General features: G+C 42.2%; 1 protein-coding gene across 1 annotated transcript in view; it reads left to right on the top strand.

The window, feature by feature from the left end:
- Nucleotides 1-17,353, top strand: part of LOC137432192 (echinoderm microtubule-associated protein-like 6) — a 352,018-nt gene that overhangs the window by 315,782 nt on the left and 18,883 nt on the right. Inside the window, exon 25 of the mRNA XM_078781400.1 lies at nt 1,761-1,937. Coding sequence (XP_078637526.1) covers nt 1,761-1,937 — 177 coding nt within the window. The remainder of the gene's footprint in view (nt 1-1,760; nt 1,938-17,353) is intronic.

Here is a 17,353-nt window from a genome sequence, read left to right as displayed (position 1 = left end):
GTAACTGAAAAAAAAATTTTTTTTAGTAATTAATCGAATAATTAAATAATTAATCGATTAATTGATTAATTGTTTCATCAATATATCAAAAATATCCTTGATAGCCACATCACTTGGTCACTCATGTCCAAATATTAGCTTCCAAGCTCAAAAGGTGCCTGAGATATTGGCCAGATGAGAAAGAAAATAAATAAATGATTAATAATGAAAATAAATAAATAATAATCATTAAAAAATTAAATTACTAATCAATCCTGTCATAGAACACATAAACCACCACCATTTCATCAGAATCTGTAGCTTAAAATTTTTTTTTAGTGATTAATCGAATAATTAAAGAATTAATCGATTAATTGATTAATTGATTGATTAATAAATCAAAAATAGCCTTTGCAGCCAAATCACCTGGTCATTGGCATGTCCAAATATCAGCTTCCTAACTCAAAAGGTGCCTGAGTTAATGGTCAGAAGAGAAAGGAAATTTAATTAATTAAATAAGTACTTAATTAATCGCTAATAATTAAATAACTCCTCAATGAATTGATTAATCAAAAAACAAAAAATACTGTTTTTGACAAAGGACTTGCTCACCATTGTGCCGAAATTTCAACTTCCTAGCTCAAAGGATGGCTGAGATATCGCCCAGAAAAACAAGAAAGAAAACAAGAAAGAAAACAAACAAACAACCAGAGTGAAAACTGAGTACTCCCTTTCAGCGTGCGTCACTGCCGAGCCCCCTTCGGTGCCCGGCAATGACGTTTTTCAATGCCTGGAGATGGCATAGGAAAGGAGTGGTGTACAATTAATCAATTCGGTCATAGAACACATAAACCACCACCATTTCATCAGAATCTGTAACTTTAAAAAAAAAATTTTTAGTCATTATTCGAATAATTAAATAATTAATCGATTCATTGATTAATTGATTAATTAATAAATCAAAAATAGCTTTTGCAGCTAAATCACCTGGTCATTGGCATGTCCAAATATCAGCTTCCTATCTCAAAAGGTGCCTGAGTACCCTCCAGGTCTTTGTTTGGTGGGTGGTTTGGTGGTGGGTGTCATTGAGGAGCCATGGAGGCTGGTGCCACCACCAGAAATGATAACCAAAACTTTGGTCCCAAAAACAACAGTATTCAATGAAGCTATAAGAATTCAAACTTGTTTAGTCCTTTATAAATTTTATTTGTTTTGGAGATGATAAATGTTTTGAAAAAGTAAAGGATAAACTTGTAGAAATAGGTGACGAGATGGTCAGAAGAGAAAGGAAATTTAATTAATTAAATAAGTACTTAATTAATCGCTAATAATTAAATAACTCCTCAATTAATTGATTAATCAAAAAACAAAAAATACAGTTTTGACAAAAGACTTGCTTACTATTATGCCAAAATTTCAGCTTCCTAGCTCATAGGATGGCTGAGATATCGTCCGGACAAACAAACAAACAAACAAACAAGAAAACAAACAAACAAACAACCAGAGTGAAAACTGAGTACTCCCTTTCAGCGGGCGTCACTGCCGAGCCCCCTTCGGTGCCCGGAAATGACGTTTTGCAATGCCTGGAGATGGCATAGGAAAGGTGCGGTGTACAACAAAAACTATAACGACACTCAGTGGAGTTGTCCCAAGAGGGAAGCCTTGTATAGAATTGTCTCTTTAGATCGAGGATTGGGTTTACTTGTACCCACAAGCATTGGGAAACCCAGATTTAAACAATTGTTGCCTTTTAACTCATTTCTCTTTGGGGTTTTGGGTAGGTGGCACAACTGAAGTGGGCATCATGGACAGGCGTTTTGGGCATACCTTGTGCTGGCATCCGACCACTGCACAGTGACGGCTCTGACATCAACACTGCCTGTCGTAGCCACGATGGTCATCTGCTTGTTACGGGTGATGATTACGGACTCGTCAAGCTTTTCAACTTCCCTGTAAAGGTTAGTTAAGGGACAGTATTGTTCGTGTCGATTGTGGAAAACTTGAAGATTCAAGACTCAGTTTGATCACGTTTCTATGAGATTATAAAAACGTTCAAAAACTTTACATGTGTTCAATTTGTTTTGATATGGCTGAACCAATTATTTTTTTTAACATATATATATATATATATATATATATATAAATAATTTCCGTCTCTTATTAGTACAATCATAATATGATCTCAACACATAATATGCCAGAGGGGGCCAACAATTGACTTTTCCCAACCATTTTTTGCATACAAAGTTGAGGCTGGTGAAAGAGATAGAACAGAATAGAAAGAACACAGTGAAAAGCAGGGAAACAAACCAACAGCATGGTAGAGGGAGACTTGAGGGAAGAATAGTTGAGGGAAAGAATGAGAGCAAAGGAAAGGGAATGTAGAAAAGATCATGAGTATGGATTGGGGATGAGGTGAGGAGGTGAACAGCCATTTTGAAGCCATTGAGGGAAGAGTGAGTTTGAACAGACTGAGGAAGTTGGTTCCACAGGCGAGAGAAAAAGGAACAAATGAGTGGAAGTGAGCCTGGATTTTTGGAGTTTCACCAGAAGTGCGTTACTGGAACACCACGTACATCATGGAGAAACTTGGAGTGAAGAGAGAACAGAAAAGGCAAAGGGTGCAAGACCAGGTCGGAGGTGGTACAAGACATGTTTTTAATGTGGCACATAGATTGAGCTTTGTCGTGGGAAATCAAATGATTTTGAGTACATTGGTCTCCATGGCACCAAGTTGTGAAACGTGTGAGGCAGGGGCACCAGTCCATTGGGGACGTCAATATGCCATCGAGATATGGACGAATGCCTTGTACATTGTTATATGTAAGTGTTGATTTGTCAAGGAAAGACTTGGCATGATGGAGGATGCCCACTGCCCAGTTGGGAGTCTGTATGCATGGTTTATGCAAGAAAGATTGTCGCTGATGGTAGGCCCAAAAGTTAAAGGACTGAACTTCATCAAGACTTTTGGAAAGGAAGTAAATGTGAGGGTTTGCACAATGGTCCAGTCAGAGAGAAAGATTGAGAGTGTGAGATTTATCGGAGTTGAAAGACATATTCAAAGTGTTGGACCAGATCCTGATTTTATCAAGATCTGCAGAAACGGAAGAGGCTGCTGCCTGCCAATCTGAAAGATGAGGGATGTTATGGCAAATGGTAGACTTATCAACAGATAGATAATGAGGGCTTTCCAGAGAATCAGAACGATCATTGATGAAGAAGAGGAATGCTTCCAATACACTGCTGTGGGGAAATCCAGCCTTCATAGGGAGAGGAAATAAGTACATCTTGTTTATAGCCATGCACCGACTGCAAGAGTGGAGGAAGTCAGCAAACCATAAAAGGAGGTGGCTATGGATGCCATGGGTTGAGAGTTTGGAGAGCGAGGCATGGTGCCAGACTTTGTCGAATGCTCGAGATATGTCCATATAGACGGCCATGGTCTATGGTTTGAGATCCAGAGGCTCCATCTATTGTTGGGAGAGCAGAAGCAGCATGTCCATGTTGAAGTGACTGAGCTGGAAACCAAAATGAAGATCAGGATGTTGGAAAAAGAAAGGATTTGATGTCAACTGCGATGATGGTTTCCATGAATTTGCTTATACTGTAATTGTAAGTCAGCTAATAAGCCTGTCGTTAACAAGATCTGTTTTTGCACCTGTTTAGTGTAATGCATTGATATTGGCTGATTTATAAGGAAACGGAAGGTGACCTAGGGAACATGATATGGTGAAAGAGGATATGAAAGAGCAACAGACAGGTTTTCAGGACATGGGCATTGATACTCAAAAGGCCTGTCACAGAATCAAAGTCGAGGGGTGCCAGAAACCTCTGCACCACTTAAGGTTGCAAAAGACAGTGTCCAGGAGCAGTTGGGTGTGATTGGGTAGGATAAGTTTAGCAAGCAAAGTGTTTCGGTATGTGAAATTTGGACGCAATCACAGAAATTAAGTATTTTGCTTTCTCACGAGAAGAGTTTGGTGTGATGCTATTGAAGTGGGGAAAGAGATGGAGGAGAGCATACTCCAGAGACAGACTTAACAAGGCAACAGCAGGACGTTGGGAAGGGGCAGTTTTAAGAATTTAGCCTTTCGGTTGGCCTTTTTCTTTTCTTAGAGTGGACAGACAATTGTTGCAGGTTTGTGGAATGTCCTGTGATTGCCTTCAGTTAGATTTGTCTTCCTTTAAAAGAAGGCAAGTTGTTTGAAGGCAAATGTCTCAGTCTCACCACAGAATTTAGTGTACCAGAGGCAAGAAGTTGGGTATTATAGCTGCAGATAAGATGGGAGAAATCTGTGCATGAAATAGAGCAGGCCTTTGTGGAATAATTCCCATGTGGCTGCATCAACATCTGGGGTGGCGGAAATGGAAGATCAATCCTGAAGTGAAAGGGCAGCTTGCAGTCCCCGCCAGTTGGCCTGCATGAACTACCAGAATCTGTGGCACTGAGATGGCTTTTTAACAACAGCTAGAGAGATGTAGATCTCACAAGCATATGATCATATAAAATAATTACAGCAGTGGAAGCACCGAAGAAGTTACAAGAAAAGTTAGTCATTACCAGGTCCAGAATTGAGGATTTGGCAGTGTCAGAAATCTGTGTTGGAAAGTTCACAGACTGGATCAGGCCCACGAGTTACAAAATCCTTTGATGCAATGCCATGGCTGTTTGAAGAGACACCAACTTCTAGCCCATTAGCATGGTGGCAGTTGAAACTGTGGCATATAATGAAGAGAGCATTGTGGTGAGTGGTTGTATGTTGCCAGAGAGAGAGAGAGAGAGAGAGAGAGATGTAAATGGAGTTGTCACTGCTGGGAGTACTGCACACCAACAGAGTGGCAAGTTTAACCAACAAGAGGTAGTTGCGGAGAGGAAAGCACAACCAAAATGTACTCTTGGAAGTTTAGAGGGGTGAGTGAAGTGGATAGGAGGTGGTGATGGAGGACATGGGGTTAGGCAGGGGACACATAATTGGAGAGACATGGAACAGGTGTGGGGGCAGAAGGACACAGATCCGGGGTGGGGGAAGGGTAACCTGGAGCAGTGCTTGAGTGACTCAGGAGATGGTGTGTGGGAGGGTACTGATGTGAAGGGGGTTTACCACCATAATGTCACATACACTACAAAATTGGATTGTTACCAGAATTGTAAGGTCAGTCTTCATCAGGCTTGACATCAGGTTTGGGATCGTGGGAAGAGTGATTAAAGATGTGAAGAAAGACTTCTGTATGAATCTGATGAGAGATGAGGAGCAGGGTTTTATGTGAGCTATGCAGGAATGAAACCAGAAGGAAGGGAAGAAGAGAAAGCAGTATGGGAGTAAAACATTTGTAAACAAGAAAGAGCAATCAACGATTGCAAACCCTCGCCAGGATGTGTTTTAGTGGATTTTAAGGCTTTTGTGTTAAAACAAATATGGCGGCCGAAGCACGTGAGTGATGACGTCATCATTTTTTAAATCTCCACCAATTTATCCATAGATGATGCTAAATAAATTTCATCTTGATCGGATGAAGTTTTGTACTTGTCGAATTATGACGTAATAGTGGAGGAACCTATGATGTCATCATTAACATATGTTATTCCCCATGGAGAGTTCTTTACAATGAGCCATGTCTCAATTTTTTTCTATGCAGCATTTTCGGAGATACAGAGGTGCAAAGTTTTTCCAAGATGGCACCCATACCACGTGACCTATGACGTCATAATTGTCACTAAAAAATTATACAGGAGGAGGTGCACCTATGGTGAAAATTTCCTGTCAATCGGACCAACGGTTGCAGAGAAAAAAATTTGTATGTGTGTTTGAACAAACAAACAGACAGATGAAAAATCACTCATAGAGTGAAACTTGGAAAAAAAGAACAAAGTAGCATGGCACTCAGAAGAGCATCCTATTGACCTCAAAAAATAATTCGTGGTTGAATTCAGTGACCTGATATGCAAATCGTCTTCAAAGTTTAAGTTAATCGGTTTAAAATTGACAATTTTAGAAATCTGGCCTATGTTGACCTTTTGGTCTATGTTGACCTCAAAAATAGTTGGTGGTTGGTTTCAGTAAGCTGATATGAAAATCCATTTGAAATTTCAAGGCAATCGGATGAAAATTGAGGATTTTAGAAATTTGAAATGGTTGTTGACCTTTGGCCTATGTTGACCCTTTGGTCTCGGATGATCTCAAAAATAGTTGGTGGTTGAATTCAGTTAGCCGATATGTAAATCCTATTCAAATATCAAGTCAATCGGATGAAAATTAAGGATTTTAGAAATTTGAAAAAAAGTGGTTGACCTTTGGCCGATGATCCTTCTACCTTTGGCCTACCTTTTGACCTCAAAAATATATAGGAATTTGTCGGACCACGAGCTCTACCATTTGGTGAAGTTTCGCGGAGATCGGTTAAAAACTGTAACCTGTAGGCAAGTATAAGTGAGCGGACAGACAAACACACACACAAACACAAACACACACACAAACACAAACACACACACACACACACACAAACCGGAGTGATCAACATACTTCCAAAAAGTTTTTTTTTGCCAAGTAACAAACGGACTCGAATGCATTACCCTCTCCTCTAGGGAGGGTAACTAGAAAGGCACTCGGTGGAGCGCAAACCTCCACCAGGCCGAACAGTTTACGTTTTGTATCCCACTGATAGACGAGATCTGGATTCGGACCTGAACCAAAATCTAATCGGCTCGTTCTTGTCACCAAACCAACTCCTCCACCAAGTTTAGTCATAACTCGTCAATAACGTTTTAAAATACCATGTTATATATCACTTTTCACCCGATCTCTCAATATGTGAAGAATCATTTAAAAAAATTAAATAATCCTCGTATTCGAATCCATATTCAGATCTTCACCAAAATCGAATCGATTAGGTCGTCACATACCCAACCGGTCCACCAAGTTTCATCCAAATCCGTCCGTAACTTTGTGAGATATTCTGCTGTATGTCGGTTTTAGCCCCATCACTCAATGGTGAAGAATCAATTAAAAAATTATCTGATGCAGATCCGGATTCGGATCTTCACCAAAATGTAATAATTTCGTCGTTGTCACATACCTCTCTGCCAAATTTCGTCCGAATCCGTCCTCAACTTTTTGAGATATCTTGTTGACAAACAAACAGACAGACAGACAGGGGTGAAAACATAACCTCCATCCACCTTCGGTGGTGGAGGTCAGGAGAGTGGAGGAAAATTAAACATTGTAAAATTGTCATTTCAAAGATTCGAGTGGACGGGCTGTGTGGGTAGAAGGAATAAAACGGTAAATGAGAAGGTTTTGGAACTTAATGGGTGTAGGCCTATCCAGCAGAGGCAGCCGCACAATATGAAAATAAGCAGAAATTATAAAGACATGGCAATGAGCACACAGTATGAACAATTGACACGACCAAAAGTGGAAAACAATCAACTCCAATGGAGACATATCCGGAACTCTTTATTTAGCTTTGGAATCGGCTCACTCGGAGAAGAGAATAACAGGTGCCACCACCGGAAATGATAACCAAAGCTTTGGTCCCGATAGTGTAGCAGCATAGCAAACCTGTTGTGCATTTTGTGATACAAGCACCAAATTTGGCACAAATGTACATTAATATGTTGCGAATATTTTCAGATATTGGGCCACTTGAAATTCCGTAATTTTTTTTTTCAAATTTTTTCAAATTTCGTAATTTCAAATTTTTCGGGTGACACCGTCACAATTTCGGTCTTCGAGGCCGGCCGATATAGTGGGGCGGCTTAGCCCAAATATTCAAAAGAATTGTGCATTTTGTGATACAAGCACCAAATTTGGCACAAATGTACATTAATATGTTGCGAACATTGTGTGGTCAGCAATGAAGACGAGAGTCTGAATTACATGTATGCAAAAGACCTTGTGAACCAGTGAAGCAAATACACGGGTAAGCATGAATTAAATCTAGGGCATGATATAATTTCCATGATGTTTACCTCTACACTCAATGGTGGAAGGAGGTAATGTTTTGATCCCAGCTTGTCTGTATGTCTGTTTGTCTGTTAGTCCACAAAATTCCAGACAAAGCTTGTAGTAGTGGTAGTTGTAGTGGTAGTGGTGATAACAGAAATTGTTATATAGAACTGAACTTATATTATTATTATATGCAGAAAATAACTTCATTTCTATATGCCCTGCAGTGGACAGGTTAATTGGTTTATGCACTGAAGGGGTCACCCTGGTGTGCACTGCTGTGTTCTGCCTCACTGAGTTGTTCAGGTATGATGTACTCAGCACAAGCTTCCGGTCGGCCCGGAGGTGGGGGTGCGGGGCCTGTCACGGAACGTCAAAACAAACGGCCTGCCGGGGCCGCCCAAAAGTCGGGCGTGAGGGGCGCGTCCACTAATGGAACGCCTCTCGCTTCCCAGATCGAGGGCCACGTGGTCAGGAGAACCTCGTCCCTTCCGGTCACACTTTGCCTATCGGCCGGCCTCGAAGACCGAAATTGTGACGGTGTCACCCGAAAAATTTGAAATTACGAAATTTGAAAAAATTTGAAAAAAAAAATTACGGAATTTCAAGTGGCCCAATATCTGAAAATGTTCGCAACATATTAATGTACATTTGTGCCAAATTTGGTGCTTGTATCACAAAATGCACAATTCTTTTGAATATTTGGGCTAAGCCGCCCCACTACGAAAACTACAGTATTCAATGAAGCAATAAGAATTCAAACTTGTTTAGTCCTTTATAAATTTTATTTGTTTTGGAGATGATAAATGTTTTGAAAAAGTAAAGGATAAACTTGTAGAAATAGGTGACGTAAATTGACGGATTTGGGCCAATTACATCTCTGTTGCTACCTTTTCTATAACGTTGGTACATTGCCTTTTAGCAATCCCTCAACCCAAACCCATTATAACGAGTGCTTTTTGATACTTTCTACTCCCATTAACCCACCCATGATAGTTTACACCCCCATTAATCCCACCTAATCCAAGCCTTTTTTCTTTTTTTGGGGATCTTCTTATCTAGTTACTTTGGAGTTGTGCTGCGCTGGAATCTGACAACTATACAATACTGTATAGCTAAAGGAGAAAAGGAGGGAATGTCGACCATGACCAAAGGGTTACAATCCTGGATGGGTCGCCACTCCGACACATGATTCTTGAATGAGAGTGCAGAAATTTGGAACTTGGCCAGGGGGTTTTTGGGGGTTTTTTTTGTATACAAGATCGAGGCTCCTGTAAGAGCTGACATTAATCACAAAAAAACAAACGGACACATAAAACATAAGATAAAGGGAGCGGGGAGACAAGATGGGGAGAGAGTTGGAAGCACACAAGTACAACAGTAGAGAACAGGGACATCGGGAGATCTGTGGGAGGGAGAGGGCTTGTGGGGAGGAGGCACGGGAAGGTGAGGGGGGTGGGGGAGAGGTATAAAACACATGGACACTGTTAGGACTTCCAGGAAAGAAGTCGGCATTTCAAAAAAGTGGATCTCTGAGTGGATGATCTTTAACATGCACTAACTTACTGTATATCATCCACTAACATATGGGAAGCCCTGCGTGCTTGTCATTTGGCCAATTACATCTTAGCATTTTACATTTGGCCATTTAGGAGATTTTTTTGTCACCGCTGCACTGCATCTCTAAGCCATCCAGACAACCTGATAATGATAATAACTAGGACTATAACTGAGAGTAATTATTACCAAGTGTGGAAAATAACTTTGATGATGGTGGGAGACATCAGACCAATTCCAGGAAGAAGTGCGACATCTGATAGGAGTAGTTATGATATACCGCAGGAGTAAATATGACCTATTACGGTGATTGACTATAATTATCCAAAATCACAATGACTATAAAAATGAAGTTATTCTGACTCTTAGGTGGAAAGACAGAGCAGTGAATATGTTTGACTGTTTTGCGAGGGTAACGTTGAGTAATTCCAGCTCATCACTGAACAATAACTACATGACACGAGTAAATATCACTCTTATGAAGCACTGTGGGATTAACTCTGAATGTTGTCATCTCTGATGAGACAAGCCCTCACCATAGTTTGGGCAAATGTTGACATGCCCTGCCTATTATAGGGTGTTTTCATATATGTTCATTGTGATAATTTATTACAAAAGACGATAGCATGTTAATTACAGTGCAAATAGCTTTTGCTTTGCATCCATGCTTCTTCTTCGTTCATACAATGCCTTTAGAAAGTATTCACACCCCTTGACTTTTTCACATTTTGTTGTGTTACAGCCTGGATTTAGAATGCATTGCATTGAGATTTTTTGTCACTGATCTACACATAATACTCCATAATGTCAAAGTAGATATATATATATTTTACAATTAAAAAATGAAATGATATTAATTAAAATTAATAATAATGAAAAATGAAAAGCTGAAATGTCTTGAGTCAATAAGTATTCAACCCCTTTGCTATAACACTCCAAATTGAGCTCAGGTGCATGCAGTTTCCTTTGATCATCCTTGAGATGTCTCTGTCAGTTGATTGGAGTCCACCTGTGGTCAATTTAATTGATTGGACATGATTTAGAAAGAAACACCTTTCTATAAAAGGTCCTACAGTTGACAGTGCATGTCACAGCAGAAACTCTACCATGAAGTCAAAGGAACTGTCCGTAGAACTCCGAGATAGAATTGTGAGGAGGAATAGATCTGAGGAAGGGTATAAAACAATCAATAGAGTGTTGAAAGTTCCCAAGAGAACAGTGAGCTCCATCATTAGGAAATGGAAAGAATATGGAACGACCCAGACTCTTCCTCGAGCTGGCTGTCTGACCAAACTGAGCAACTGGGCAAGAAGCACCTTGGTCAGGTAGATAACCAATAACCCAATGACCACTCTGACAGCACTACAGAGTTCCTCGGCTGAGATGGGAAAACCTGCCAGGAGGAGAACAGTCTCTGCAGCCTTTCACAAATATGGACTTCATGGGAGAGTAGCCAGAGGGAAGCCACTCCTGAGGAAAAGGCAAATGACAGCACACCTGGAGTTTGCAAATGACACATGAAAGACTGAGAGCATGAGGCAAAAGATTCTGTGGTCTGATGAGACAAAAATTGAACTCTTTGGCCTGAATGCAAACCATTATGTCTGGCAGAAACAGAGCACAACTCATCACCCATCTAACACCATCCCTATCGTGAAGCATGGTGGTGACAGCATCATGATATGGGAATGCTTTTCAGTGGCAGGGAATGGAAGACTTGCAAGGATAGATGAAACAATGAATGGAGCCAAATACAGGCAAATCCTTGAGGAGAACGTGCTTCAGATGGAAAAAAAGCCTGAGACTGTGGTAAAGATTTACATTCAAACAGGACAATGACCCCAAGCCTACAGCCAAAACAATACTGGAATGGCTCAGAACAAGAACATGAAAGTCCTTGAGTGGTCCAGCCAAAGTCCAGACTTGAATCCCATTGCGAAATAATCTGTGGAAAGACTTGAATATTGCTGTTCATTGACGTCCCCATCAAACTTGACAGAGCTTGAGCAAATCTGCAAGGAAGAATGGGAGAAACTCCCCAAATCCAGATGTGCAAAGCTGATAGTCATACCCAAGAATACTTAAAGCTCTAATCACTGGCAAAGGCGCTTCTATGATGTATAGACTCAGGGGATTTAATACTTGTGTAAATTAGATATTTCTGCATTTCATATACATATAATAAAAAAAAGGCTGTGTGTGTGTGTGTGTGTGTGTGTGTGTGTGTGTGTGTGTGTGTGTGTGTGTGTCCATCTCCTCCATAACTCCAAAACCGTGAAACCTAGCGGTACCAAATTTTGCATGCATACTTCTCGGGCTCCAAGGGATTGCATGAATGAAGACTGGGTGTTTGGGTGTGTTAAAACTCTCTTTTTGAAGATGATTAATAAGGTGGTCATAACAAAACAAGACAGATAGTCTAACAACGGTGTAGCCAGGCTAGTTTGATACTGTCACGTCACCAGAGATTAAGACCGCTCGATGACGGATAGCCGAGACAGTTTTACTCCTGAGGAGGCAGCCCGAAAAATGCAGGTATTTTTGTCATGCGCGGAATGAAAGAAGGCGTTTACCTGAACAGAACACGGGTTTATTCCGAAACCACAAACAAGTAAACATGACAAGGAAAAGTCAGATACAGGAGAAATTTCGGGGAAATTGATCAATTCTCAAACACTGCAGTGCAAAAGATGTCAATCGTGTTCCTACACTGCCATGGCCTACTTACATGTGAATTCCCACATTCACACTCCAAGCACCACTCATCTTTCCTCACGACAACACAAAAGCTTGTACACATATAACAAACGCCACCCACAAGACACTTTGTGGCACACAAGCCAATCCACTCACCGACCATGTGGTCACTCTCGCCCGCCCCCACTCCAAATTACTCATGTCCAATTTGTGAGCAAGTATCCAACACTTGGGACAGGACACATGAAGGCACCTTACCTTGTGCAGGTCGTCGCAGGTTGGTCGGGTCCAAGAGTGCCTGGATATGTGGATCCCAGTGCCATCCACCATTCCTAATTTCAAATTTATCCCATGGGCCAATCAATTTCCCCAAAATTTCCTTTTGTCCGCTGTACTGGCAAGCATGTGGATCCGCCTCCTCTGGTGACCTGTACTACACTACTACACTTGGCTACAATAGCTCCGCCCCATTAGCGTGTGAGGGCTATCGGGTAAGTTGAGCAGCCGAAACGGCAACATGGCCCACGAATGTCCAGAAGGGCGTGACCCACCAGTCATCCTTCGGTTCCCTGTAAGGACCACGGCTCCACTAGCCCAAGGTGGCCAATGTTGTGAGCACCTGTTGCCAACTCTGCCATTCCTAAGGCCTCGGACCTGGGGTGCACAGTCACAGTGCGTGGCATCCCCATCACGTCCCCTGCACCTCCTCATCCCACAGTCCGCCCAATTGGATCATTGGTATCTCCCGCGATGAAGCTGACTCTGAGGGCCTTTCACTCGCTCACCGCAGGCAGGTTGGTGGTCTTTCTGTCTTCTACCGACTCCTCTCTGGCCTAGCTCCGATCGGCGATATCCTTTACTCAGCTTTCAGCAATGCTGTCCTTCCTCCTTCTCCATATTGCCAAAGCATTAAACTTAACCTTTTCTACTGTTCCAACAATTATATTGGGTGAAGAAAGTATTAAGGAATGCGCCCAAAATGTAACTTTATTGAGTAAAATGAAAATAATTAATTTTGATGTACTTTATGCATGTTTATGCTTTACCGCATGGTTCTCCGAACAGACCGTTGTGCTGTGATCCACTCACAAGTGCTCATATGGGGCATTGTGTGTGTGTGTGTGTGTGTGTGTGTGTGTGTGTGTGTGTGTGTGTGTGTGTGTGTGTGTGTGTGTGTGTGTGTGTGTGTGTGTGTCAATGTCAGATTATAACAGGGGCAAATGGGGAATTTGCTCCCGACCCCAAATCTTGACCGGCCCCAAAAAATTGAGTGAATAAAATGTTTTTATGCAGTTTCTCTTTTTACTGTTCTTACTGTTTTTACTGGTTATCTGTTCTGTTCTTACTAAAATAGCGTGGTATGAGAGAGCAATCAAGGAAAATTGCGGAGTGAATCGCGCGAGTGGTGCGTGAGAGGTGTGATGTGCCTTTCGTGTTAACAGTGTAAAGAGAGGCGTGAGTTGTTCCACGTGAGTGAATGACATAAGGAGGGCCGTGAGTTGTTCTGAGTGAGTGAATGACATAAGGAGGGCCGTGAGTTGTTCTGAGTGAGTGAATCATATAAGGAGGGCCATAAGTTGTTCAGAGTGAGTGAATGACATAAGGAGGGCCATAAGTTGTTCAGAGTGAGTGAATGACATAAGGAGGGCCGTGAGTTGTTCTGAGTGAGTGAATGACATAAGGAGGGCCGTGAGTTGTTCTGAGTGAGTGAATGACATCAGGAGGGCCATAAGTTGTTCAGAGTGAGTGAATGACATAAGGAGGGCCATACGTTGTTCAGAGTGAGTGAATGACATAAGGAGGGCCGTGAGTTGTTCTGAGTGAGTGAATGACATAAGGAGGGCCGTGAGTTGTTCTGAGTGAGTGAATCATATAAGGAGGGCCTTAAGTTGTTCAGAGTGAGTGAATGGCATAAGGAGGGCCATAAGTTGTTCAGAGTGAGTGAATGACATAAGGAGGGCCATACGTTGTTCTGAGTGAGTGAATGACATAAGGAGGGCCGTGAGTTGTTCTGAGTGAGTGAATGACATCAGGAGGGCCATAAGTTGTTCAGAGTGAGTGAATGACATAAGGAGGGCCATAAGTTGTTCAGAGTGAGTGAATGACATAAGGAGGGCCATAAGTTGTTCAGAGTGAGTGAATGACATAAGGAGGGCCGTGAGTTGTTCAGAGTGAGTGAATGACATAAGGAGGGCCGTGAGTTGTTCTGAGTGAGTGAATGACATAAGGAGGGCCATAAGTTGTTCAGAGTGAGTGAATGACATAAGGAGGGCCATAAGTTGTTCAGAGTGAGTGAATGACATAAGGAGGGCCATAAGTTGTTCAGAGTGAGTGAATGACATAAGGAGGGCCGTGAGTTGTTCTGAGTGAGTGAATGACATAAGGAGGGCCATAAGTTGTTCAGAGTGAGTGAATGACATAAGGAGGGCCATAAGTTGTTCAGAGTGAGTGAATGACATAAGGAGGGCCATAAGTTGTTCTGAGTGAGTGAATGACATAAGGAGGGAGGTGAGTTGTTCTGAGTGAGTGAATGACATCAGGAGGGCCATAAGTTGTTCAGAGTGAGTGAATGACATAAGGAGGGCCATAAGTTGTTCAGAGTGAGTGAATGACATAAGGAGGGCCGTGAGTTGTTCTGAGTGAGTGAATGACATAAGGAGGGCCGTGAGTTGTTCTGAGTGAGTGAATCATATAAGGAGGACCGTGAGTTGTTCAGAGTGAGTGAATGACATAAGGAGGGCCGTGAGTTGTTCAGAGTGAGTGAATGACATAAGGAGGACCGTGAGTTGTTCAGAGTGAGTGAATCATATAAGGAGGACCGTGAGTTGTTCAGAGTGAGTGAATCATATAAGGAGGACCGTGAGTTGTTCAGAGTGAGTGAATCATATAAGGAGGACCGTGAGTTGTTCAGAGTGAGTGAATGACATAAGGAGGGCCGTGAGTTGTTCAGAGTGAGTGAATGACATAAGGAGGACCGTGAGTTGTTCAGAGTGAGTGAATCATATAAGGAGGACCGTGAGTTGTTCAGAGTGAGTGAATGACATAAGGAGGACCGTGAGTTGTTCAGAGTGAGTGAATCATATAAGGAGGACCGTGAGTTGTTCAGAGTGAGTGAATGACATAAGGAGGGCCGTGAGTTGTTCAGAGTGAGTGAATGACATAAGGAGGACCGTGAGTTGTTCAGAGTGAGTGAATCATATAAGGAGGACCGTGAGTTGTTCAGAGTGAGTGAATCATATAAGGAGGACCGTGAGTTGTTCAGAGTGAGTGAATCATATAAGGAGGACCGTGAGTTGTTCAGAGTGAGTGAATGACATAAGGAGGGCCGTGAGTTGTTCAGAGTGAGTGAATGACATAAGGAGGACCGTGAGTTGTTCAGAGTGAGTGAATCATATAAGGAGGACCGTGAGTTGTTCAGAGTGAGTGAATGACATAAGGAGGACCGTGAGTTGTTCAGAGTGAGTGAATGATATAAGGAGGGCCGTGAGTTGTTCTGAGTGAGTGAATGACATAAGGAGGGCCGTGAGTTGTTCTGAGTGAGTGAATCATATAAGGAGGGCCTTAAGTTGTTCAGAGTGAGTGAATGGCATAAGGAGGGCCATAAGTTGTTCAGAGTGAGTGAATGACATAAGGAGGGCCATACGTTGTTCAGAGTGAGTGAATGGCATAAGGAGGACCCTGAGTTGCTCTGAGTGAGTGAATGACATAAGGAGGGCCATAAGTTGTTCAGAGTGAGTGAATGACATAAGGAGGACCGTGAGTTGTTCAGAGTGAGTGAATGACATAAGGAGGGCCATACGTTGTTCAGAGTGAGTGAATGACATAAGGAGGACCCTGAGTTGCTCTGAGTGAGTGAATGACATAAGGAGGGCCATAAGTTGTTCAGAGTGAGTGAATGACATAAGGAGGGCCGTGAGTTGTTCTGAGTGAGTGAATCATATAAGGAGGGCCTTAAGTTGTTCAGAGTGAGTGAATGGCATAAGGAGGGCCATAAGTTGTTCAGAGTGAGTGAATGACATAAGGAGGACCATACGTTGTTCAGAGTGAGTGAATGGCATAAGGAGGACCCTGAGTTGCTCTGAGTGAGTGAATGACATAAGGAGGGCCATAAGTTGTTCAGAGTGAGTGAATGACATAAGGAGGACCGTGAGTTGTTCTGAGTGAGTGAATGGCGTAAGGAAGCCTATGAGTTGTTCTGAGTGAGTGAATGACATAAGGAGGACCGTGAGTTGTTCTGAGTGAGTGAATGGCGTAAGGAAGCCTATGAGTTGTTCTGAGTGAGTGAATGACATAAGGAGGACCGTGAGTTGTTCTGAGTGAGTGAATGGCGTAAGGAAGCCTATGAGTTGTTCTGAGTGAGTGAATGACATAAGGAGGACCGTGAGTTGTTCTGAGTGAGTGAATGACATAAGGAGGGCCGCGAGTTGTTCCATGTGAGTGAAACCTCCCCCTCGTTAGGTATCTTTGCTAGGTTTCAATAAATTTGTAAAAAATTCTAAGAACATGTTTTCACTTTGTCATTATGGGGTATTTTGTGTAAATCGGTCACAAAAACAATCTCAATTGAATCCATTTTAAATTCAGGCTGTAACAACAGAATATGAAAAAGTCAAGGGGTGTGAATACTTTCTAAATGCACTGTATGCAGCACTAGACTGCGGGGTAGCATCATTGGCTGAGGGCGCAGCTGTGCTGCTGATGCAATGCCTCTGCTGGTTAGGGCAGGCATTTGGAATTTGTTCACTGGTATCGGCAATAGCTCGCCTACTCTTCACAAAAGACACCATGAGATCTTTAACGTCCACCAACGAATGCTGGCAGATGGGATGCCCGTTTTAATATCCATCTGAGGGGCGGCACACAAAATGACTAAGCGCAATGCCTGTGAAACACCGGGATGACAGTTTATAGCTGGACTGAGATTCAATCCCAGGCCAGACAGCTTATTGGCTAGTGTGCCTACCTCTAGGCCATCTTGTCAGCCCACATCCATACTGAAAGGCATGCTGACAAGTTCCTGAGTGCTCATAAGTTGATTTGGATTTTATACCTATGGAGCTAACTAGGAATGAGGATATGTCATGCTGAAGCATCATAAAATTGCCTTTTGAGTCTTCCATCGTGCATCCCAAGTTCGATCTTCACCTCGTTTATTAAAATCGTCACATCTTTTA

This window comes from Myxine glutinosa, chromosome 1 (genome assembly GCF_964187855.1).
Source record: "Myxine glutinosa chromosome 1, kmMyxGlut1.1, whole genome shotgun sequence".
NCBI classification, from domain to species: domain Eukaryota; kingdom Metazoa; phylum Chordata; class Myxini; order Myxiniformes; family Myxinidae; genus Myxine; species Myxine glutinosa.
The sequence above is the reverse complement of the archived record's forward strand: the minus strand, read 5'-3'. Positions and strand labels throughout refer to the sequence as shown.